This window comes from Zonotrichia albicollis, chromosome 1, assembly GCF_047830755.1.
Source record: "Zonotrichia albicollis isolate bZonAlb1 chromosome 1, bZonAlb1.hap1, whole genome shotgun sequence".
Lineage (NCBI taxonomy): Eukaryota > Metazoa > Chordata > Aves > Passeriformes > Passerellidae > Zonotrichia > Zonotrichia albicollis.
Genome location: NC_133819.1, coordinates 35,225,058 through 35,250,309, shown reverse-complemented (window position 1 = coordinate 35,250,309; position 25,252 = coordinate 35,225,058). Strand labels below are relative to the sequence as shown.

The 25,252-nt window shown below is 40.8% G+C and overlaps 1 protein-coding gene across 12 annotated transcripts in view; it reads right to left on the bottom strand.

Moving 5' to 3' along the window:
- The window catches only part of WIPF3 (WAS/WASL interacting protein family member 3), a 37,843-nt gene that overhangs the window by 3,147 nt on the left and 9,444 nt on the right, over positions 1-25,252 (bottom strand). For 6 of the 12 annotated variants that reach the window (XM_074537945.1, XM_074537961.1, XM_074537956.1 and 3 more), the window contains 6 exons: positions 20,422-20,591; positions 6,333-6,465; positions 5,589-5,717; positions 3,362-4,108; positions 1,631-1,777; positions 800-901 (listed from right to left, as the gene is read on the bottom strand). In XM_074537945.1, coding sequence (XP_074394046.1) covers positions 800-901; positions 1,631-1,777; positions 3,362-4,108; positions 5,589-5,717; positions 6,333-6,465; positions 20,422-20,538 — 1,375 coding nt within the window. In that variant the 5' untranslated portion in view covers positions 20,539-20,591. The other 6 variants (XM_074537965.1, XM_074537972.1, XM_074537937.1 and 3 more) reach the window with 6 other exon arrangements.

The window sequence follows — 25,252 nt, the reverse complement described above, 5'->3', positions numbered from 1 at the left end:
CACACATATTGCTTGTGCTCTGCAGCCCTTCAGTAAAAAGTCAGAATATACAGCAGACAATTTACATTTAGCCTGACTGAGGCTGCTATGAAAAGTCATGCTAAGTACCTTAGCATGGAAACAAAAAAAAAAAAAAAAAGGTTAATTAAAGTTGGAGATCTAAATAATACAGAAAATTGGGTTTTATAGAAAAGCAGAATATGGGCATGAGATCTTCTGTCACTTTAAACTACCCATTTTCAAAACTGGATAGCTGAACTGTTCTTACAACAGTGACCTGATTCTAAGTTGCTAAGTTAAGAAAGGAGAAAAAAAAATAAAGCAAGGTTCAGCCATTTATCACTTCCTGACAAAGTTCAGGTACTAAGTCTCTGTTATTCAGGTGTGTAAAACACCATGCATAGGATTCAAGTCACAATACATAATGGAAGACATGGATCAAGTAATCTTTCTCAGTGATTTCACAAGTTAGTGAAACAAAAAAAAAATCAAACTCAGTAGCTACCCAAATCTGTTTTTCCAACATGACTGTTTTTAATATCACAGGTTTTGCAAATTTACCTATCTGAAAACACAGGCTACATGTCCAGCCACATCATTTGTTTTTACCTAAGACTCTAAAGTAACTAAGTGCTTTTCATTGTATCTTTAGTCCCTGTTGCCACTGTGAAAAATCTCATTCTTTTCTGTGCCAATGCCAGCAGTCCAGCTATGCTAATGCTGGTTCAGTTCTTTATTTTGCATCCCCATTTTTAAACCTTTTGATAATGATCAGATCTTTCCATGTTTACACACTTACCTCTGGGTATCTTGCTGGGATATGTTTTCTGAAATGGTTTGAATTCATCAGGTGGGGGGAAATCTTCCACAGAATGGAAAGTAAATTTTGATTCAAAGTCATCTGGGAAGTTTCAGGGAAATAAACATTAGCTGATGCTGGAGAGAAACAACAACAAGAAAACAAAAACACTCAAAGAAAACCCCCAAACCCATCTATGTTGCCACAAGTACTTTCTATTAAAAATGCTGGCTTATTTTCTCCTGGAACTGATAGTGGCTCATTCTGCATAAACCATCTTGATGAGTACTTCTGTGAGCCGCCCCAGTTTTTTGCCTTAATTGCAATCACTGCCTGCTATTAAAACTGAAGTTAAGTCTGCTGTTCCAGTTTTCTGCATTGATTACGGTATTATGGTAATAGCGGTATTCATTGGTAGTTTAAGACATGTAGTTGTAAACAAGAATGAATGGCCAATTCATCACATCACAAAAATAATTCTTAAAATAATTCTTACTGGTCTTTGCCCTATAGGAGTGAAACTTCTAAATGTCCATGATCTGGTTTGAAGAATGGTAAGTTAGTATGATATGCACACTATCGGAACTCTTCATATTTTTAAGTAACTTTGCAGGTAGTGCGTGCTTTCCTTTCTACTGACTGAATTCAAATCTTCTTTGAAAAAGCCTTAATTTTCTATAATTGTATAAGGTTGTACAAAAATGTTTCTATTATACTACCCTGTTATTGCTAGGACAAAGTCTTGAGTGAGTTTTTGAGGTCTGAGACACACACAGGCTTTTGTACTAAAATTATTAACTAAGACCAAGAGATTTAATTTAATAATATTACCAATGATGTGCATATTTCCATTTTTAAGTGGTGTGTAGGGGTCATGAGCTGTAGCCCAGGCTGAGACTCCAGACTTGCTTGTAAGTTCAGTTGTTGGGGATCTTGCAGGTGGCTGTGGAGGTGTGACCAGCTTCCCAGCACCGGTTCCTTTAAAAAAACCAGGAGACCAGCACATAAGCATCATCATGACTTAACCCAACAGTAAACTACAAAAAAGTGGAGGGGGTGTAGAAAGAATGCAGTATTTGGGGCAAACATACCCATAGATGTTGTTTGCCAAGCCTGACCACAGAATTGTAGCATTAAGTATTGAATTCAAGTCACTACTGGAATTGGCTGGGGCTTTCCATTTCCAGTTCTAAGGAAAAGTGTGACATTCTGAAGTGTGGTTTTGTCCCAGTCTGGAAGGGAAGATTATCCTTCCACTTTCACAAGAAGAAGCAGTCTCTTTAAGCAAAGGAAATCAACAAAACAACCACACTAGGTGGTATGTCTAAAAGAAAATTTCTTGATGCTTTGGCAGGAAATGCAATGGAATTATCATTAGTCTTGTGCATTTCGCTGAGGAGTTGCAAGAGCCATCAAAGTTTACATCTGGATGAACGCAGGAGTTGTGTGACAGGAAGGGAGCCCAAGGCCTCCAAGTCAGTAGCCTCTCAAAACTGCTTATCCTCCTACATAAAAAGGGACAGGCAGGGTAATTTTATGGAAAACACAAATTGAACTAACATGAGAAATGGGCATCTCAACATAGCAAGAGTTCATCAGAGAGTTCTGAGCAGCAATAAGCACCACCACAAGGCACCTGACTTGCTGTACTTACACGGCCTTTCCCCTGGCTCTCAAAGGGAACCTGTAATCTTTCTCCTGACATCTTGCTGCTAAAATACAGGGTACAGAACATTCTCTTTCAGATGTTCCCTGTTAAGTAGCTGTCTCCATTTCTCAAACCCACACAGATCTAGGCTCATGCTCATCTTTTTTATTATTTTCATTACATTAGAGGAGTCTAACATAATTTCCCTCTATCATCTACTCAGAAAATACTGGATAATACCCCGCTTCCCAAGTAGTTGGAGAAACCTTTGGCCCAACTACCTTGATCGCAGGAGGCACTGGCTGCTTCCCTTTGTGGAACAGCAGAGGGCTGCAGCCAGATTTGCTTTTGCTCACCTATGGCTGGTAGCTGCCCCATCTCTGTTTCATTATGTTCTCTGGTGTTTCCCAGCTGTTGCCAATACTGCTCCTGCATGGGTACAGCTGCAGATTGGTATCCTAGGCAGGCTGGCACATGAGCAGCTGCTGACCTGGCACACACCGTGTTGTGTTATGTAGTCTGTTTCCCCAGCTGAGCCTGTCAGGTACAACCCATTGCCAACATAAAAGCAAGACGCAGCCCAGTGATCAGCATGTCACTTCCAAGAGTGGCCGCTTAAACGATAAGGCATTTGTGCCCAGTGCTAAGAAGTGCCTGGCATCTCAAAAAGCCGAGTGTTTTGGGCGTTCATCATGAGCCGTGCAACCTACGGGTATTCCTCCCCTGTGTGCTCTTCATCCCCGCCCCTCCTTGCTCTCCAGTCACCAGTGCAATAGAACGGTTTGGGTTGGAAGGCAGCCTTGAAGAAATAAGTCATCTCAAGGTCCTGTTCCAACCCAAATCATTCTGTGATTTTCCCCGCTAGCCGAAGGGAGGGAAAAGCCTCCTTCCTTCGGAGGTTGCGCCTCTCTCACCTGCGCCTCGGCCGGGTCTCTTCTTCCTGATCTCCCCCACGGCTGCGGGCTGAGGGGGGCCGGGCGTGGGTGGCAGCGGCAGCGACTGGATGTTGCTCGGCTTATGGAACTGTGACAGCAGGTGGGGAGACTTGGGGGGCAGTGGAGGGGGCACGTCGGCACCGCTGAAGGCCGGGGACGGGGGAAAGGAGAGCCTGTTCGCGGGGGGGGGGTGCGCGTGTGGCGGCGGAGGAGGCGGCGGGGGCAGCGGCGCGGGAGGGGGACAGTCCCTTCCCTCGGCCGGAGCGGCGGCGGCCGCAGAGGCCTCGGCGGCCCTGGCCGGCAGCCCGCAGGGGGGCACGGGGGGTGGCGGGGGGGGAGGAGGAGGAGGAGGAGGGGGCGGGTGCGGAGCGCCTGCTTGAGGCTTGGCGGGTTTGTCAGCCTGAGGGGGAGGGAGCGGGGCCGGGGGCGCGGGGCCGGGGGTCACCCCCTTGGCGGGGCGATCGGCCGGAGGGGGCACAGGGGGAGGAGGAGGGAAGGTGAGGGAAGGCTTGCTGGAAGCGGGAGGCGGCGGAGGGGGCGCGGGCAGGCTGGGCCGCCCGGGACCCGCTCCCGCTGCGGCTCGGGAAGTGCCGGCAGGCTCCGGTGGGACAGCTGCCCTTGGAACCTCGGCCGGCTGCGATGGGGCGCTGCTCGCCTTGGCAGCGCCGCTGCTCAGCGGTGCAGAGGGTCTGGGCGATGCTGCTCGGCCTCCGGAGAGCTTCCCTGCTGGAAACCAGGTATCACATGTTACACACTGGGACTGCCTTCCCACTCCTCACACCGAACAGCGATAAAGGCAAGCTCTTCATCTTCCCCTCCCCAGTGGATACCCGGAGGGATCAAACTCATTCACCCCGGCTGCCCACGCTGCAATGAGACTTAGGAGGTGATGCATTCCAGTGGGCACCAGGGATTCTGCTTCGTTATATGACGACCGGCTGGGAGACCTTGCTCCCCTCCCTGCTCCTCAGCTTCTGCAGAATGAAACAGTTTCAGAAGAAGGAACTTTTCTGCAGAGCCTGGGGCCCTTCACACCAGCCTCATCTTGCCTGGTACAGCCCGCTGGGTATTAAGACTCCCGGTGGAAAGTACACGAGCAGTCTGACACACATCAACTGGCATCCTTCAAGTTAAGTACTTGCTTAGGATCAAAAAATTCACGCAAATGTTACAGAAACCTCAGCTCCACGGATAAAAGCCAAGTCTTTAAAAGCAATGCCTTAAAGGCTTTCCGGAAGGCAGAGGTTCTGGTATTTCCTTTTTCACAGCAAATGCCTGAAGACTCTTGAACTTAAAAAATGTCTTTTCTCGAGTAAATGTCAAGGATTTATCACAAAGCAAGATGTCAAAAAAGGCAGCTCATTCGACACTCACATAGTCTGATCGGCATGGCCACAGTTTTAAGAACAACTCAAAGTAGTTACTGCCACTGAAGCTATGTCAAAAGCCCCACCACACACAGTGCTGTGCATCTTTGGCTTGCCTTTTGGGAGCAAAAAACGTTCAGAAAGAGCCAAGTTCTGTCTTTCTCTACAAAAATCTACTTTGCTCTGTGCTCCTGAGCCAGCACCAGCTGCTCAGCAGTGCCAGAGGTCATTACTGTGACTATAAAAGTAATTTCTCATTGATACTGGCACTTCTTGAGGTGAAAGCAGCACTGGGGCTACCCATGTGCCTTCCTCCTATCATTCTGAAGCAACAATACCTTTATTTTTTGGATCAGTAAATTACCTTGTTGGATCAAAGCTATACTCTGTAAAATCCAGAGGGCAAAAATCTTAAACATGAAGCTTTAAAGTCATACAAAGGACTGTAATACCATAGAAATACACACTAGTGGAGGGAAGGAATATGACTTTGCCATTTGTTCTGAAATTGATAAGCTCAGATTTCAATACTATATTCAAGACACAATTAAAAGCTTTCATTAAAATAATGTAAAAACACCAGCTACAGAGATCTTTTTAATCTCTTTCTTACCAAGTGTGGAGATAGCTTTTTATTTATGTTGTAAGAAATAAGGCACCTGAGATCTAGAAAGGTGGCTTCAATCACATTATTAGTTGAGCCCTCCCTGGTCACAGGATGAACTAAGCATTCACAAGAAAACCCCAATAGAAATCAATCTGTAAAGCTAATCCCAAATTACTTTTCATCCCAAATTTCTGCCCACCCAGCTCTGCTTTCATACAAATGAAGCCCTTACCTGTCATGTCCCTCTGGCCTGCTGGTCTGAGAACAGGAAAGCCACCAGCAAATAAACCTCCCAGAGGCTGCTGAGAGCCACCTTTATTAACAGCTGGGTTACCTCCATCTCTGTTAGCTCCTTTGGGTTCTGTTAAAAAGAACGAAAAATGCAGGATATATCACAAAATCGTTTCATCCTTGTCCTGAGACTGCTATGGCCTGGTGGCAATAGAAGCCAAGGCTAAACTTTCCCTGTGCTGTTATACAGGAACTGCTGTCCCTCTCTGACCTGTACCTTGGAGCACAGCACCCTCTGGTGCTCTTCAACCTCATGCAAATCATGACACCAAGAAGTAGCTGTGTTAAGCCTAATACTGAATTTACGTGTCCAGAATTTTTCAGTGGTTTTTTTTTGTTCTTTTAATCTAATAAAGAACAATTCTTCTGCTACAGCCAACAATTCCCATCTAATTATCTTATTGAAATGCTCTTAAGGATTTAATAATTCGTTATTTATTTTGGAACAGGGAATGCCTGTTAAGGTGATAATCAGTTGGAAACTTAAAAGTCATTGATCTCAGAGCAGCATGCACGTTTAGAAAGTGTCCCCTCTCTGCATCCTAAAGCCATAGGATGATGCAGACCTTTGCTGACCTTCAAACCTGCCCTTCCATTTGAAACTGTCCACCTGACCTCCACCCATAGCCAAACCTGAAGCTTCAGCAAAGCTCCCCCAGGGCCTTGCTGAGGAGCCCATGCTCACTTTCAATCTGTGGCGCACTGCGGTCGTTGATTTGGGTCACTTTCCTTAGGCGAGTTCCCTGCTGGATATCGGCCAAGAGCGCGTTTCGTGCTTTTTGCTCGTCCTTTCGCAATTTTGGTATCTCTGAGCTTGCCTGTTGACAAGAAGAGCTTTAGATGGGAGGTACAGACAAAAATGCATGTTTAGAAAGGATACACAGGCAAACATGGGATAGAAGATTTGAAATAAGCCCTCCCTGGCAGCTGTCACTCTCAAGCCTTTGAGTCAAATCAACAGGAGCAGCATTCGGTTGTGCAGGAGGCAGGAAAGCTGAAAGTTTAAATAAAACACAAAACTAATACTAGTTAGGCTAATACTGTTGAAGCAAATTAGGAAGCATGCTTAAATGAAATGTGACCTCATTTGGCCATTTATGGCCTCTGTCCCACAACTCCAGCTCCAACTGCCTCTGACAGCTCTTATCACGCTATTTACAATGCTTTACATCAAAATTTTTATATGTAAAAATATAATAAATACCTGGTTTATCTACTTTTCTTAGGAAAAAAAGATAAATGCATGCTGCACTTGTATTTGAATGTGATCATTAATTATTTAGACTCTCTGTACTGGAGATTAACACCAGTTTAAGCAGAATGCCTTTAGAATAATAAAATTATGTTTTCGTAACGTTTCTATCCTAACCAAGCTTGGTAAGTGTAAAGTCAAGTTGTAGTTTAAAGTTCTTTAATAAAACAAACAAAATTTATTCTTTATTCTTACTTCTTCAAGTTTATCGTTATATATATTAAAAAGGCATATATTTTAAAAAATTGGATGTTTCACTTTTTAAAAGCAGATAACAAAGCTGTTATTCCTAAACCTATTGTGATTAACAGAGCAGTCTAATAGAGGAGAATCTTCACATCAGAGGAGCAATGTTCTGCTTGCTTCCAAAATTCCCAGAGATTAGACAACTCCCTAAAGAGAACGAGTACCAGAAATGTTTCCATAGCCCTTAATTTTAGTACCATAGCTGTAATAAAGCTGAACAATACCGTCACACTTGAAAAAACCCCCAAAGCCAACCCAGCTTGGTAATGGCATTCTGAAAGCAAAACAGAAACTTGAAAACACTTAACCAGCTGCTGAATTAATAATGTGTCTAACTCGTTAATCCCAAGTGAAGAATCCTATCAGTACGATATTATTCGTGGTTATTTTTGTACTTGCTAAAAAACCCAAAGCCAGCCAGCGGGATTTGCTCTGCCCCGCTAGATGGAGCTCCAGACCGCTGCTAACGCCGCCGCATTCCCGAGCCCTGATGTAAAAACTCGGAATTACAACCTGCTGCTATGTAACCACGTGCAGTTTTAAAATGTTAGGAAAAATCCCAATTCTGTTACATTTTCCTCGTTTGAAATAGCGCTGCCTGCCCTCGTACTTGCAGAACAGGGAGTCCCACTGCCCATTACGAGGCCCCAGAAGAGCTGCCCATGTCAGCGGAGTTAGACCATGTACCAGCCACAAACCATTTCCATTCCCCTTCTCTGGAAGCTGACAGTACTTACTGTGAAAAATGGAAATACCATAACTGGAAAAAGGGTGATTCCCTTCCTCACAAAAGCTCTTTACCAGTATTTTCAGCTTCTTGTCTCTCCACTCCCACTAATGACTTTGCTGTGGCAGGACAAGCAGATCTAGACGGATCTGATCAAGAGCTATGTTTAAAATTAGACCTAGCAGCTGTCTTTCATTTCCAGGTTCAAGTGTCCATATATTATGCCAGCTGTCCACTTCACCTCCCAGATCTACTTTTCTGGGCAGACTATTAGAATACAAAGTCTTGATACCCAGACAGCTATTAGGTTAAAATAATCAACTTGTGGTAACTTGTAGCAAGTGACCTATAACTTAATATCAATGTAACACAAGCAAGACAAAAATCTGTGGCATAAAAAAGCAGGACTATTGTTCTGCCATCCCATAATGCAGCATAACAAGCTGCCTCTCTCTTACAGCAGATTCTCCCACTCTAAGCATAACTCCATCCCATGCCCCAGCTGTTTCTTCTTCCTCTTCATGTACATAAGAGATTCAATCTTCCGTGCCCAGCCTGGTGGACTCGGATGATTGATTAACTGCCGAGGGGCTTGATATGGATTCTCTTTTTCCATTACAAAATCAAGACGGTCTGGGGTGTAGTGTGCCTGGTTTCACAGCAGTCAGAGCTCCTTTGAATGTTTTGTTTGCGGCCCGCACTCCCAAGGCCAGTGATAATCCTTGCCAAACATCTTTTCACCAGGTAAGTATCTCACCATCTACTGGTGTCCAGCATTTGCAAATTTCTGGGTTTACCATAATGTTTTTTGAGACAACCTTCCTTTCTTTGATGAAGAAATAAATTTTGGATTCACAATCATGCTGTGCTTGCACAGCACAAGCACAGATAACAAACATGTAAGTTCTACATCAAGAGAAAAACAAAGAGGAACTCTTATGGCTGTCAGATCTTCAGCCCTGATCACATGCAATAGAAGTGTTTCAGCAGGAAGACAAATACATTTTAAGTCACAGAGGGAAAACAGCTGCAAGACAAAAGATGTAATTCTTAGGCCACTTTCTACTCCACCATCTGCAGGGCAGCCTCACTTATTTACAAAACGAGAAACATCTCAGTATTTCAATGACAATCAGAAAGGAAGTGGAGACAAATGTGAAGACCATTTGTTTTATCAGATGCCAGAGCTGCCTCAGGTAACACAGAGTGAAATTAAATTCCATACTTTATTTACAGGAATTGGTAAGGGAACAGTGGGTTCTCATTACCTTAGCAACCCCTAGGTTATTCTGCTACTATTTCAGACACAATGAACGTCACGTTCAGTACATACTTAGAAACAGAATGGAACAAACCACACATGTAAATAGCCTGAACATAACAATTACTTCCTTTTCATCTCACCCAACTCCACCACGTTTTCTCTTCAGTGTCCTAAATTACACACTCAGCTATGATATGCAGTAAAGTATAGGACTAATGTTTTGGCTATCTGTCAGGTCTTCAAAATACTTGTAAATAGGAAAATACCATCAAATCATATTCTTTAGAGTGATATTTCAAACTGTAAATCCTCAGTGTTGGAAATAAACATTTCAGAATTTGAAGCTGGTAACTTAGACTAGTGGAACTATGAATGAGGACAGCATGAATATAGAGAGAGATCTAAATCAGTGCAGCCTGAGGCTGTTTGAAAAGAACAACAAACTAAAACATGTTTCTCCACTGGTGAGGTGGAGGGGGGAAAGTAGAGGGGGAAAAAAAAAAGCACAATATAAAAATGTCAAATGTAAAACTGAAAGTGGCTGTATTACAAATAATGGTCATATCTCTGAAACTAAAGCCTACATTCCAAGTCCCACAAGCCTGGACCTGGAAGGAGGCTCCAGAAGCAAGCCTGAATTAGCAAGTATGGCAAGGAGGGACAGTACACTCCTCCAGTATTTCTCATCCTTTCAGAAAAAACCAGTGTGAGCAAAAATGGAATCCCAAGCTCAGTTCTGGCCTCTAGATTTTTAAAATTACATTGTGGAAACCTGGAGGTGCAAAAGAAAGAGCCAAAGCAGTGCTCAAGACACTGGAGGCAACAGCTCTGATTTCGGCAACTCTGTTTTGACTGTCAGCCCTGAAGTCTGAGGGGTGGTCTGCCTGCACACAACAACCTGTACTGGGAATGGTGGGGAGGACTCAGGAAGCAGAGACAGGCATTTGGTGAATTAATGTGAGATGCAAACAGACAAGCCACAGACAGCAGTGGATTATCAATCTCTTGATAATACTTCAGATCAAGGCTGGATCCTCTCTGGCAGAAGTGGTTTTTGTGAAGCACAAGTCACCAGGTCCTGTGCAGAGCTACTTGGTGAGGTGCAGTGCCCTGTGGCGGAGTAGCACAGCCAGGGATTTGTAACTTCCAGTTAGGAGTTCTGTGAAAGTGGATTGCTTAGTTTAGAAGAACAAGTCTCTATTTTTACACTTTCTATACATGGACCACTCCAGGCTTGACCCTGAATAATCACAATCTTAATACCCTAAATTGAGTTATATCAGACAAATTAAGAATGGAGAGACTTTTTCTAGGGAAAACTGACTGAAATCCATGGCAATGAGCTCCATTTCTGGGTACACTCTGCTGTGATATTTGCATCACCTTCAGAATGTCATTTTACATCCTGCAAGACAGATGGGAGCATTGACCTACCCTCTGGGCTCCTACGATACTTAAAATATTTAAGAGACACACGTGCTCAGATACTGAAGTGATGTAAATGCAGAAGACATCAGTCATTTGGAAAAGTTTATATTAATACTAATTATAATCTTCAGATTTCAAAGAGTACCCCTGCACACAGAAAAAGGGGAAATCCTTTGGCCTCTGGACAGGTAGTTCAGTCACAGTTCATACATATTGTCCCATAAATGGCTTGTATTTACTCTGATTTTAAATATGCTCTTGAATGCATTTGTAAAGTACTTCAGGTAATACAGATCTACATAAACAGGACAGCTGCAGGAAAAATGTACCTCTAGCCTCCAGGACAACCCAATAGCCAGGCAGTCATGGGCCTTTCCTTCAGAGTAAACCATCAGGTGATGTGAAAAGATGATCCAGTACTAAAATGATCCAGTTCTAAATTAGATAGGAGCAATAAGTAAGATAAAATAAAGCATTATTCTATCCAAAGGCACTACATACTTTTACTCAGAGAACTTAATAGTACCGAGTATTTACACTTCTAATGTGCAATGAATTGTATCATCATAGTAGATTCTTTCTCCTGGTCATATTTTACAGGAAACACTGGGAAGACACCTGTGTATAAAATTATTTATTTATCTGAACTAGATAAAAAACTAAAACAGAAAAAGTCAAAACATATTTAGCTTTTCCCTAATTATTTTGTGAGACATATAACAATAACATTTAAGACCAATCAATACATTTGCCATCAAAATTTTATTATGGGCAGAAGGAAAGCTCTCTCTTTTACTGACAATATAAATTATTTCTATGATTCTGGTGGCAATTAACCTTCTTCTCTCCCATTAACAGTTTTTCCTACTCTAAAAAAATCCCCCAGATTCAATGCAGAGATCAAGCACAGGTACTGGCAGAAGGCACAAGCAGCATATATTTTAGTGGAAAAAGAGACTGAGGACACTCCTTGCTTTCTTATTTTTCTCTGCCATGCTCAGCCAAACCTGCACAGATCCAGGCTGAGGCAAGTGATTTTCACCACTGCAGCAAGAAACTCCTGAGGTTTGGCTTTTAAGGAAGGGAAAGATAGTGCAGCAAGATAAAGGCTAAGCAGAAAGCTCTAGGATAAAGGATATTTGTTCACAGAGACAAATATTTATGGGGGGAAAAAAAATTGTTCCTGAGCCAGTCCTGGCCTTCTCTGGCATCCAATCTGTCATGATTCAGCAACACAAACTAAAAAATGCAAGAGAAAAAGCCTACAAACATAACAGTGGACAATTAAAACCAGCATCTGAAACAGCAGGTAGGGCAAAACAAGCAAGAGCTGTGGAGGCAGTGTAGTCAGTAATGTGATAGTGCCAGCTCTGGTCAAAGAAAATGTCTGTCAATAATGAGAAACAACTAAAACATCTAAACCTTAAATAAGGTATGTCTAAAATATCAAGAAAGAGCAGAAACCACTGGAAATATAACAAAATTCCCCAAATATTATTTCAATATTAACAATAACCAAAATTCTGGTGTAAACAAATACAGATTTTTTCAGGAAAGAGGACAAAAAAGGTGAAGCTGGCTGCCTAATGCAGTATGTGCGTCATGTCAGAGATAGCTGAGAACAGGAGAGAAAAACACAGCTTGTTTGTGGTTGGTAAATCATCTGAGGAAGGATGATGAATGTTCTTACTACCCATATGGCACCACAAGACTTTCCAAGCAGCAGAGAATGAAGGGAGAGATGATGACTGGGTCCCCATCCAGCCATAAATCTCCTACTCCTTTGAAGGAAGGCCAGGCACTGGATTGGTGCTCACAGCAGAGCAGAGCCCTTGAGTAAGGGGCCTCAAAGGGCTTGAGTGTGTTAAAATACCCTTCTGGGACCACTGATGATAAAAAAGAGTGGACCAAGAACAGGGGAGACCTGCTTGCAAGCAACCTACTCTGTAGCTTCCTTCCACTTAACCACAAGCTGCTGACCACAAGAGTTCCATAAGGAGAGTTCTGTAACCATCAGGACTAAGGTATTTAAACGAATTCAGCTCCTCAAAGACTGCATCCTTTCCAAAAGCAGAATTGACAGAAAAAAGTAATATTGCCAGTAAGATGCCAGAACAGTCTAACAAAGTACAATGTCATAACTTTTTACTATAAGAATGAGGTTCTTTTGGAACAAAGTAAAACATGGAAAGTTGACCAGAAATCTCAGTGTAAGCTGACCAGCATGTCTTCCTTGATATTGCACAGGATTATAAATCATCCAATTGTAGCTCAGCATTAAATCTGAAACCCCAGAGAAATTTGGAACTTGATTCCAAGACCAATCCATTATTACTAGTTTTGAATTATGCCAGGAAGTAATGATTTTTACATTTGCAGCAGAAACAGTTTGCCCAGCAGGCAAGAGCATTGCTTTTACAAAGAATTTTCAAACCAGCAGCTAAAGTCTTCACCAGGAATGTGCCAAGAAAAGCAGTAGCAACAAAAAGAAGGAGCTTATTAAAATAATAAACTCAGTTTCCAGCACATCACACAAACAGGAATACCACAGAGAAAAACATGGTCATCTTTCTTGTATTTTCATTACACACGCATCAGGTGTGGTCTCACACACTGTCAAATACAAAATAAAATAATCAAAATAATCCCCCCCTTCCAATTTAAGGAAAAATCTAACAAGTCTCAACAACAAAGTAGATGTCTTCTTTAATTTTAAGTATTTTAAACTGCTTTTTTCTAAACAAGCTTGGGAGATCTGGTACCTGACACTTCTGGTTCTGTTCACAAGAGAATGCTGACCTCTAATTTAAAGCTTTTTAATTAAGAGAGACCTCACCACAGTGCAAGACTCTACCTGCACAGTCATTTGCAAGATCAGAGTCACTTCTGTGTTTCTGCTGTGTGGCACAGGACAAAACTAATTAATTCTTGGCACCTGGTCTGCCTGGGCAAACATGGCACTCTCTCATCCTTCTAGCAAGCTGAGCTTCAAATGCTTCCCATGCGAGGGGTCACTCTCCAGCCAACTTTTCTGAGGGAACCCACATGAGGGAACCTGCCAAATTGCTTCCTGGCAGCTTATGAAATCATTGTTTCAACAGAATGACAGGACCAGCACTTGACAATTCCACCTACACCCAGCTCAGTACTGATGACCCATGATCTCAGTCTCCACAGCACAAAGTTCTGTAGTCTGAGCCTGCCAGGTTGAAAAGGTCACCGAGCAATGTGTGCACTTAGATAGGCTGAGTCTACCCCGACCTTGTTTCTCAGCTCCCAGCTAGGGAAGTAGTGCAAAAGTTGTTACAGATCTCTTCCTGGCACTACAGCCACCGCCTAGTCCTGGCTTTAGTCCCAAGCAGAGGCCTTTCAGTGTTAGCAGAGCCTGGTGCCTGCTCTGCACCTGCTCAAAGCAGCCACCACACACAATGGCAGGGAACAAATGCAAAACCAGCATAGCAGGAGCAACTTTCTTCTAAATCTATGTTCCCAGTGCTCATTTCAAATACCACCAGGAATCAATGCCACTGCACCCAAGAAACCCTCTGTCCCTTATGCTAGCACCACTGTATCAGATAATATAAAAATCTTGTATACTAAAGGGTTCAATTGCTCCTGCCTCAAATGGAGCAGGGGGGTTATTCACTAGGGTGCACTTAAGGTTTTCCAGTGTGGGTTGCTAGATTTCTGCACCTGAATACAAAAAAATGCAACAGAATAAGTAGGATCATTTGTACCTGCTGAGCTTTTCTGTAGGTATTTAACTTTCTGACACCCACATTTTAAATGGAAATTCTGACTATTCTTGTACTAAAAGAAAACATGCAGTAACAGAAGCCACCAAAATGAAGGCAGTATAAAATTTAAACTACTCTAAAAGTGTTTCCCAGCAGTCCAGAAAGATCACAAGTCAAATACCAAACATACCCTGAAACTGGCTTCAGAAGTTAATTTTGGACTTCATTTTTTGATTTCTAAAATTTTGTGATTCAAAGTCTCATGACAGCCTCTGTATCAATGAAAAGAAAGGGAAAACTCTTACATAAACAAGAAAATCTGAGCGCCTGGCATTGCAATGAAAATGTCAAACAGCACAAGGCTGAAAACATTGCCACGGGAGCTGGTGACACTAGCACTGTTTATTTTCTCTTGTCTACCACTGCAGACTCCCCAGAATGACAAGGGATACCATGAGTAGTGGGAACAAAAACTTCAATGGGTAACAACCTATACACATCACAATTTAATCTCTAAGAACACTAGGCTATTTCTCATACCCAGTTACCTGTGCAGAAGCTACTGATCATTCTAAAATTCCTTTTAGCATCCACACAAAATTATGGTTAACCCAAGAGAGAACAATGAGAAATTGGCATTTCTTGCACTCTCACCTTCCAGCCATTCAGAGAAGTCCTACTCAAGCACTGCTATAATTTTGAGCTCTCTTTTATATAAAAGGCTAAACGTATAATATTAATTGACAGATGGAATTTAATATGTAGCCACTGCATACACTAGAGATGGGGTATTAAGGGCATTATTACTTTGTGGTTAGAATGGTAAATTAACCTGTTAGTTGTCTGCAGCTAGGCTGCTTCTGGTACCTGGGCTCGATCATTTACAGCCGGTAAATCCACTCTGCAATTTCCATCCTTGTATATTATACAGATGAAAAACGAAGAGAAAGAATGCTCTTCAAATGCATTCCATTCCACTCAGACATATGACATTATGAAGAAACCTGCAGAACATTCTCTAAATAGATTTAAAATAGTGACATAAGAATTCTTAAGTGAAGCAATCAAGAAGATTAGCAGCTAGGAACTACATGTAATCCATGCCCTGTACCTGTCCAGATGAAACAGAGCAATGACAGTCTAGTATTTATGTTTTCTTTTCATCTTTCCCACATTTCACAGCTCCCACTTACTCTTTCTGTATTTTTTGACCAGAAATACAGAAAGTTACAGCAGCAACACTTTGAGACACCACAGCTATGCAATCTCAATTTTCCAACAGCTGAAAATTAAGTCAAACCACACAAAGATACAGCTTTTTTTTTTTTTTTACATGATTGACTCTCACTTCTTTATGAAAGCAGACGGTGTGAGATATGATATATTATTAAAACACTGTAAATCAGTATGCTTTATTTCATCGGGAACAAAGCACTCAAAAATTTCAGCTGTGCTTTGTCCAGCCCTCAGCACAGTCTGTATGATCAGTCAGTCAGCAACAAGATTACCAAGCCTGCACTTTCCCTCACTCTGGTGATAGGTATTACCTATCAGCAATAAATATTGTGCTTTACTATCTCCCTAGGCTCCATAACAAAGTACTACACATGATCTTACACCTCAGATAAAATTTTAATAAACACATTCCTAACTATTTTGCTATTGGCACCATGCACAATGCTGTTCTTTCAGTATTACACTTGCATGTCTAGGGGTGTGAATAGAAACTTGAGAGATTACTTTAATTTTTACAATAAATAATTAGCAAGCATGACCAAAAATTTATGCATATGAGTGCTCATATGTGCACATCCACTCATACTATATTGGGTAAGACCAAATCAAAATACCATAAATCATCATTATCTTCAGCCAAGATGTTTTACATATGCTGTTTGTTCTCTTTCCAAAGAACAGTAGTGCTAAATGTCAGAGGAGCAAAACCAACTCCCACACAACTTCAGATGAACACTGTAGCTCTCTGAAATTCTTGTGAAGCTGAAGGAAACAGCTCAGCAAGGTTTTCAATCTAACAACTGCATGAAGGAGGGGAAAAAACATCCCCCCCCCAAGGAAAACTATCAGGTGATGTTTTTCTCAACCTCGGAAATCCTTCTGTGTAAATCAGGATTTTATCATAACATTATATCATGAAGAATTGCTTTTCTGAGTTTTCTATTACAGAGTAGAAAATAAGAAGAGAATAAAAAACTTGGTAAATACTGACAGGTTTATCTACAACAGTCATTCTGTTTTTAATTTTTTAAAATTCTTAACTTAATAAGGATGAGGTAATTATTATGCTTAATCCACATGCTATTCTAGCATTCACCATTGTTTCAAGGTTCACATTTCTATCACCAAAGTAAGCATTTTACTTTCTCCTTCTGCTATCCTTGTTTCTAGTGTGCAACAAGGCAGCAAATAAACACCTGGTGCTACTTTATGAGCTTTAATCATCTGATCCATTGTGATTTTGGGGGTTAATTTCTATGCTAAGAAATTTTCTTTATTCATAACATTTCTAAAGAGAACAGAAGTATTTTCTTAAACTCCACAAACACATGAATCATTAAACAAACATCTCTGAGTAAGGCACAACCCAGCAGGGCTGCTACACATCCACACTTCCTCCAATATTAACATTTTAATAGGTGATGACTGATCTTAACATTACAAATTCATATATACAGAGGCTACACAGCAGTAAGCAGCCTTCACTGCAGGTAATAAGTGAACAGGGTTTATCAAAGCAAAATTCTCTCTTGATCCTTTTCTTGGGAAATTAGGTGGAGAAAAATTTTAATCGTCTCAGTAGTGACACACACTCCAGAAAATATGACAAGCCAAAACTAACCTGGTTGCCTCATATGCCAAGCTTAAAGGCAGGACTGGTAAAAGAAATAGATTGGGAATAAAATTAAATTTTTCGTGAGCAGAAAGCTTTAAAAATAACCCACAACTACCAATCTTATCCCCATGACCACCAACAAAAACTACTAAAACAACCTACCTTACATGGCATGCCCATAAACTAAAAGAGCTTTAGAAAAAGCCTCCTGTGTAAGTGTGCTTTGTTAAGGTGTAGAGGAAGAGGGAACATAAAGAGAATCAAATTCTATAAGCCAGTGCCAGAAAATACACCAGGGCATAGTTTTATTCTGCCTACTCACCCCTCTCATCTCTATGACCCCCCAGAAGGTAGGCATTTGAAGACATAGTCAATTAATCTAATTAGTTGTATTTGTATTTTGACTCAGCCACCTGCATCTGCTACAGCAGACATCCCACCATTCCCTCCTGAGAAATCCAGCAATTTGTTTCCTTTTAGGTTTGGTCTAACAGCCAGTAGTTTTTTTGGCTGTGGGGCACAGGTGGCTCTTAGCATGTCTTAAATACCATCTCCAAATCACTTTGTATTGTCTTGTAACAACTTTTGTGAACAAAATTCAGTGCAAGTACTTACAGAATATCAGCAAGTGCAAAAGTCTTAGAAAACAGTAGGGACAAGGCCAAAAAACACTAGGAAGGAAGCTTTTTCTGCCTTAAGAGTCAACAGGACAAAAAAAGTTATGTGCTAACAGTGATTAGAATTTCCATGAAGTAAGGACTGCAAAATTATTTGGGTTCAAGGCTCACAATTATTAGCAAAGAAAATGTGCAGAGAAAACAATGTGGTGACTACTTCTGCTAAAAATCTCTTGATAGTGAAAGCAAGAGGAAAGTATGGTGCTCATCCATAACTACAAAAGCAAGACAAGTCCGTGGTACCCCTGCAATAGCATCATGAAAAACTACAGGTCCTAAAACCTCACCTACACACAGACATTTTTCTTTTAACATAAATCACATAAATTAAACTAGTGGCTCACCCACATATCAATAGTAAAATTAAAACCTAACTTTTAATTGCTGACACGCAAATTGTACTCTGATTTAATCATACCAGTATAATAAAAATCACTGTGCTGTTTACTTTGGAACTTCTCCAGCTGTTGGCCAAATAATAAGTTATTTGCTTTGAAGGTTTTCCTTAAAGCTATACGCCTGTAAAAATTTTTCCTTCTTCCATCCCCAACTGTAGATCTAGCAGCTGTAACAACAGCTGGGCAGATCAGCAACTGTAAAAGACAAATGCCAATTTCTAGAAAAGGGCTTACCAGTAAAAGAAAATAGGGTCTGTAGCAAGTTTCTGAAGACTCCCCAACTATAAGGTTTTACTCTGTAACTTGGCACCAGCTGGAGAGCAGCCTCCTACTCTGTGCTTCTGCTGAACTCCTGATCCTGTCTCTCATTCAGTTTAGACAGGGAAAAGTAATTTTGCTGTTGCAGAAAAAACAATGTCCTACCACACTATTTTATTAATTATTTCTGTTGATTCATATACTCTTTTTAGTATCAAGACTTATTAAAAGCAAAGCTTCAATATCAGACAATAACTAGAAACACATCTAGTATGTATCGTGTCACCAAGATGGAGCCGACTCAAAATTCTGCATGTCTTATACAGAGACCATCTATTTGAAACAGAATGATCCAACTACAATATGAAAACAAGCCTTCTTGTATCAAAACCCTACCACAGGAGTGGGTTTAGCGGTCAGAAAAGGGAAGCGGAAACAAAAATCCTAAACTTGTTCATAATGACCCTTAGGGGTCCTTTTAGCTTTCTCAAGCCATTTATAATTGGTGGATGTTAGAGGAGTCTAAAAATGTCTCTAGATACTTTACTGATCTAAATTTATTAGGATAAGAACATTTGTAGCTTCTGTTGACTTTAATGGCAGTTGTGAGCATTAAGCTGCTCACAATACGCAGCCCACTTATTTCAGCATCTAAGTATAGGTTGTGTACCAGCCCAGAAGAATTGCTAATTGGAAACACTGCTCCTGGTGCCAAAGTTGAAGCTGAATGCTGAAAAGAATCAAACACAGCTTATTTGATTTGCTGTCTTTATCCTCCTCCTCCTCTTCATCTCCACAACTCATGGGGAGTTTTACAAAATTGTTCAGCCTGTAAAGTAGCAGAAAGAAACTTGCAAAGAAACCTCCTTCTGGAAAAAAAAAAAGATAAAATAAGAGCATTATGAACAATACCAAACAAAATCAACCAACCTTTCTGGGAATGAAACAGGCAGAGATGCCAAGGAATGCAATAGAGAAACGTAGTTCTTAAAAAAAAATAAACTTGAAGTACATTTTAAGTACATTTTAAGTACCATGCACTGTTTTGCTACACAGTCTAACATACTCTGCAAATAACAACAGCAGTGATGGCAAAATGTATGAAAAAAAGTCAGGGGAGATTTTATGACTTGAACAAACTGTGCCAGGTTCCACTTTTTCAAAAAATGTCTAAGAATTTCAATGCAGAAACAGGTTATGACCAACTGATCACAGAATTCAAGGAATTACTTAAGCAGGTTTTACAATAGGTACAATAATTGATTGTGAAGGTATGAAAATGTAATACCCTGAAAGTTCACCCAGAGCATCCTCCTCTTATTGCAAACATGCTGGCAAGGCACATGTTCTACTTCATGACACACACAGTAATGATCTGCTACAAGCTGTAATTGTTCCTGCACATGTACAAAAGAATATTGTGCTGTATCCCCAGGAAGACACTGTGTGCTAGAAAGGGCAAAATGTACAGCTGAACACTGTGAGTCTTAATAGGAGCTGTAAGAAAAAGGAGGAAGAAATTAATACTTACCATCTGTAGCATTACCAATACAAAAATGAATTCCCTTTGGCTGGAAAAGTATTCACAAATGCTAAATTCTCACCATCTGCACTCTAATCATCTCAAAACCTTTTGATCATGCACTCCTAGCAGTAACAAAATTTTTGAGCATGCACCCCAAAACACATAAGTTTATTTCTTTATAAAATATACACATGTATGACTGAGATTGCAGTATTTTCATCCCACATATCAATGGATCATCTCACACACCCCACTCTGGAGATCACTGCTGTAATCAGAACAGAATCAGTGCCAGCAAAACAAACATCTGCCCCAGATACTTGCTATGAATATCCATGCCAAAACCCTGTGGGCTCTGAGCTGACTACTACAGCTAAGCTTTTGCACACAGAAATGAAAAGTCAATCTTACCAGTGGTGGTGGTGGTGGAGGGGGCCCTCCCGAAGGTGGCGGTGGTGGAGGGGGCCCTCCCGAAGGTGGCGGTGGAGGTGGTGGAGGAGGAGGTGGCGGCGGTGGTGGCACAGGCATCTGCTCGGATTTCTAGCTTCACCCAGTTGTGAAAAATATTGCCAGTCTATGTCCTTGAGGAGAAGGAAGGAGGAAAAGGAAAAGTGGAAGAATAAAAAGAAAAAACAGAGAGGAATGGGTTTATACACTGCAAGCTGAAGATCAACCAAAATATCTAGCTCTGAGCAGACTGAAGACTTTTATACTGCACTGCTTCCCAAAGTACAGCACGAGCAGCCTCATTATAGTTATGATGACAACATACATCTAAAGAACAAGTTCACGGATCTGGACCAGTGCCATGAGTACCAAATGCATTGATGCTAGCCTGTCCAACTATTACATCTTGCCTTAACCTAGCCCATAGCCCTGAAATGCAATTCTGCAGAGAACAAATCACAGCCGACCTCATGTAGACACTCCTGCTGGGACAAAACCTCAGTTGACTTTAAGCCAGAGGTTTGCTGCTCTAAGGAGACAGTAAGGGATTTTTTAAGCCCCTCATGATTTAAGTCCCTCATGATTTAATAATAAATAAAGAAATAATTCTGTAAATTAATGCTTCAATTACCAAATTATATAATATCAAGGACCAGACATCTCAAGTGTTAAAGCCAAGTGTTTTCTTGCCATTTTTAAATGTTAATTTTCACAGTTCTTTAGTAATACACTGACAAAAAGGCACATATCTTCCAACAAAAGCTATATGCTTTTCTTTTTTAAAAAAAATCTTTTGCAGGATGACAGTGCATCACTCACTGATTTTCATACCTAACCATGCCCTCGGCATGACTCAGTCATCATTAAAGTTAACCTGAAACCCCTGTATTTCATTAGTAAAGCTGCAAATGAAAGTACTAGGCAGTGCCAAAGAGAGGCCCATGCAAGCCATGTTTCAAATCTTTTGATAGTGACACTTGCATAAAGGCTCCAAACACATCTAATTTTACATTTTGTTCTACATCCATCCTGTCACGATTATTTTCTGAGACTCTTCACAATGTCATATGAAACAGTGTCAAAAGCCCTACTATAGCACAAAATATGTAATATTCTTTGTCTTTTCTTTCTGCAAGGCTTTATCTTAACAAGAAATTACATTGGTTTCTCACATTTACTCTTTGCACATCTCTCTAGGTCATAATTTCTTTCCCTGACTCCTGAAAGGTCTTAGAAACATTTTTCACATTTTAATGTTTTACTAGAAATTGATGTTAAGTTAAAAAGACCACAATTCCCAGAACCTGTTCCCCTTCCTTCTCCCTTCATTTTTAAAAACAGGCACTCCATGCTTTTCCAGAATCATCTGTGTAGAGAGGAGGCATGACAGTTAAATCTGGAAAAGTTCAAGAGAGAAGATAGCACAGAAATGAGGCAAGTTATAGTCTTGAGTGGAATATTTGGCTGTTTTGCTAGAGGGTTAGATTGGAAGAGGCAGTGAAATTAAAATGTACATGCAGACTTGTTCACTTCCTACGTAGAGTACATGAACAATATCCCAATAATGTCTTGAGTATTTTTCTCCTTTTCTATCTTGTAAAATACTTAATGAGAGATCAGTCAAAATTAAATGTGCAGAGCCTCTGAAACACTCATTTTCTCCCTTGAGAGATTGCTATGCAAAGGGCTGCCTGATCAAAGCACTCTGATCTGTAACAGAATCGGTTACAATCACTTTAATAATCTCTTAATGAAGCTTTCCAAGAAAGCTGGCATCACAGCATCTCCATCATTCCACCGTCATTGTTGCCCTATTCAAAAACCCATCATCAGAAGATATCTCTTTTCCTCAATTAAGCCATTCAAAAACATGGACATAAGGAGAATGAGTCTTCCCAGCTAATAATATGTTTCGGGTTAGTATCTTCCTACCCTGCAATACAGGCCTTTTGTCTTCATTAAGGATTTAGAATGGGAAATATGCTCTTAGTCAAATTAGGAAAAAAAAAAATACAGCCCACGCTCCTGTGGCAGACCACATGAATGGCAGCAGGAGGTAGAGCACATTGGAGGCAAGCAGCAGTGGGAGAAAGGAAATGGGAATCAGCTCCTGCTATTTAAAAGTCACAGCCTGAAATGCCATCAGATGACTTTTCTAGCTCCCTCTCCACCAGTCCCTGCCCCAGCACTTGCTCCTCCAAATGATGCAGCCTAAATTCAAGGACTAGAAACTGTGTAGAAACTATAATACAAAATTCAGAGAAGAGGAAGTGTTCACCATGTATCCCACTCCCATATACTTCTGTCCAGGGGGATTGGGGCTAAATGCATTCTGTGAGGCTATAACATATAGCCCTTGAATGAAATACTGGAGACACCATAAAGCTTTCCTCTCATGTTTTTTCAAACCCTCTACAAATGAACCATCTTTCAGAAAATCCTGCTGACATGCCTTCTTTAGTCTCTTACCACAAATCTGGAGGCTCAATGTCCTGACCTTGGTATGCTTTTGTGTGCACATTAAAACTCATAATTTTATACCAGAACTATTATAGGGTAATGCCTACACAATGAAGAACCATAGAGGTTCTATTTGTTCAAGTGGGCTTTGAAAGGAGCACTGCCATCTCACAAGTAGACAGTGTATGCTGATAAAGACAGGAATCTTCAAGCTAACTTACAATAAAAAACATTTGACTCTTAACATTTAGTCATGACTGCACAATCTACACTTTTTAATATGCAGGATTGGCTATGATAACTTCTTTTGTATTACTGCAGCAATATCACATGGACTGTATTGAAAGAAAATTATGGAGAAGGCTGCAGCACTTTCAATATATCAACACATTACTTGGAGGCCTCTGTTCCTTGGTTAAAGGCTGTATTTCATTTGCCTCTCCCCTCACTATATTACATATATATTATATATATACACACAAACATGTATACATACATATATATATATATATATATATATATATAAAAACTCCATGGTCAGTAATTTCACACAATAACTTCAGAACATGCCAACTTTATGCATTTCCACATAACAATCAAAATAAACTCTGAATTAAAACCAAAAAAAGGAGTATCATATGGATCAGTTCCAGTGTCTGGTAAGAGCCAGGTAAGAGGGAAATACTACAAAGGATCCTTAAGGCACATGTGCCCTTTCTCCACCCCTCTAAATATGCATATCTATAATTGGAAGAGAGGGGTCTGAACTATCCCTGAGGGACAGAAATAAAAAGATACAGTTCAAAAGGCTGGCAAAGTGGAGGGGAGAAGCCTGTATGTTTTGTTTAATCTCAGTTTCCTAAGGCAAGAAGCAATGTAAATCTTACCTTGACTTAAATATCACAGAACAGAATCGAGCCCAACAATTATAGAATTTATTGCAAACAAAAAAAAAGAAAATCCAAACCCCTGCCTTTTCTAGTCCACTTCCCTTCCTAAGCAAGGTTGTACATTTTTTCTAGTGCTTTCTGAAGTCTAATTTTAGGTGTCCCAAATAATGTGGCTTTTATTATTTCCCTTGGGAAGCTCTTTCCCAGTCAAATAACTCTTTTAGTTCAGATTGCCTGACACGCAGCCTAATTTCTCCTTCTCCTGGTTTGATCCCATTTGCATTCCACTGCAGATGACTCTACCTTGTTCCAAGCAAAATAGTTTCTCCTACTGCTCTGCATCAGCTTTGTGGAATATAAGCACTGCAATTCAAAAGTACATTTGCAAGGACTTGTTATACTTTTGGAATTGTTTTACTTCTCACAAGGCAGTGAACTTTTCATCAGTCAGAGAACATTATTACTCTTCTCTGATCTCAAAACAATTGGTCTTCTTTTGTTCTGTTGGTAAGGATAATTTTGAACCTGGTAATTTCAGGTGTCACAGATTGTTCTTTGCGTGTTCTCACCGCATGAGCTTGAATAGCAGCTGGGTTAAAGAACAAGTCTGCAGTCATCAATGTAAGAACTCAAGCTCCAGATTTCTGAGGGCCCAAATAAAGTCTTCACCCAGAATTTAATCTGAAGTACCAGACCAGACAGAGGAGGTGCAGATCTTCTTCATGAACTGCTCTCTCAATCTTGTGCTGGATTTGCCTGTGGGATACTCAAAACCTCTGCCTAAGCTTTTCTGTACCTTTGGTCCCACTTTATTCAGCTACCAGACATGCACAAACTCTGATCCAAGTGCTTCCCAAAGGTCTCCTCCTGAAGCATCACTGCCACAGCCTCAGTGCAGGGCTCACACTAAAACAAAATCCTGTTGGGAGCAGAGATCCACACTAAGAAACAGTGGATTTTGGACAGCAGCTCAAATCTCTCCTGACATTCAGCAGAACCACCACAGGCATGCCTGCAAAAACTATTCTAAAATGTCTTCACCCATCAAGGAAAGAGAAGGCACGAAACAGCTGTACCTTTAATTTAGTACAATGTCTAGAAGGGGAAAAGACAGAGGAAAAAAAAATCACAATTATTTAAATGTGCATAATATGTATTTATGTACTAAAATTACTCTAAATAGGGGTATTTTTTAAATGGCCAGTGTCCCTAGGTCTTTAGGTGGTACAGTCATTAACATGAAACGACACTGTTCAAATTGAAAATCTGACCATTATAACCAAATTGAAGAAAGGACTGCAAAATAACAGATTCATTACCACTGGATTTGCAATCACTGCAGCTGCACACCCTGAAGTAGGTAATTCATCTTTGGGGAAAGGTACAGGTTTTCTTCCTTCAAAGGAAAAGCTGAGAGAGATATTTCAGTGGTGTGCAGGAGAGCT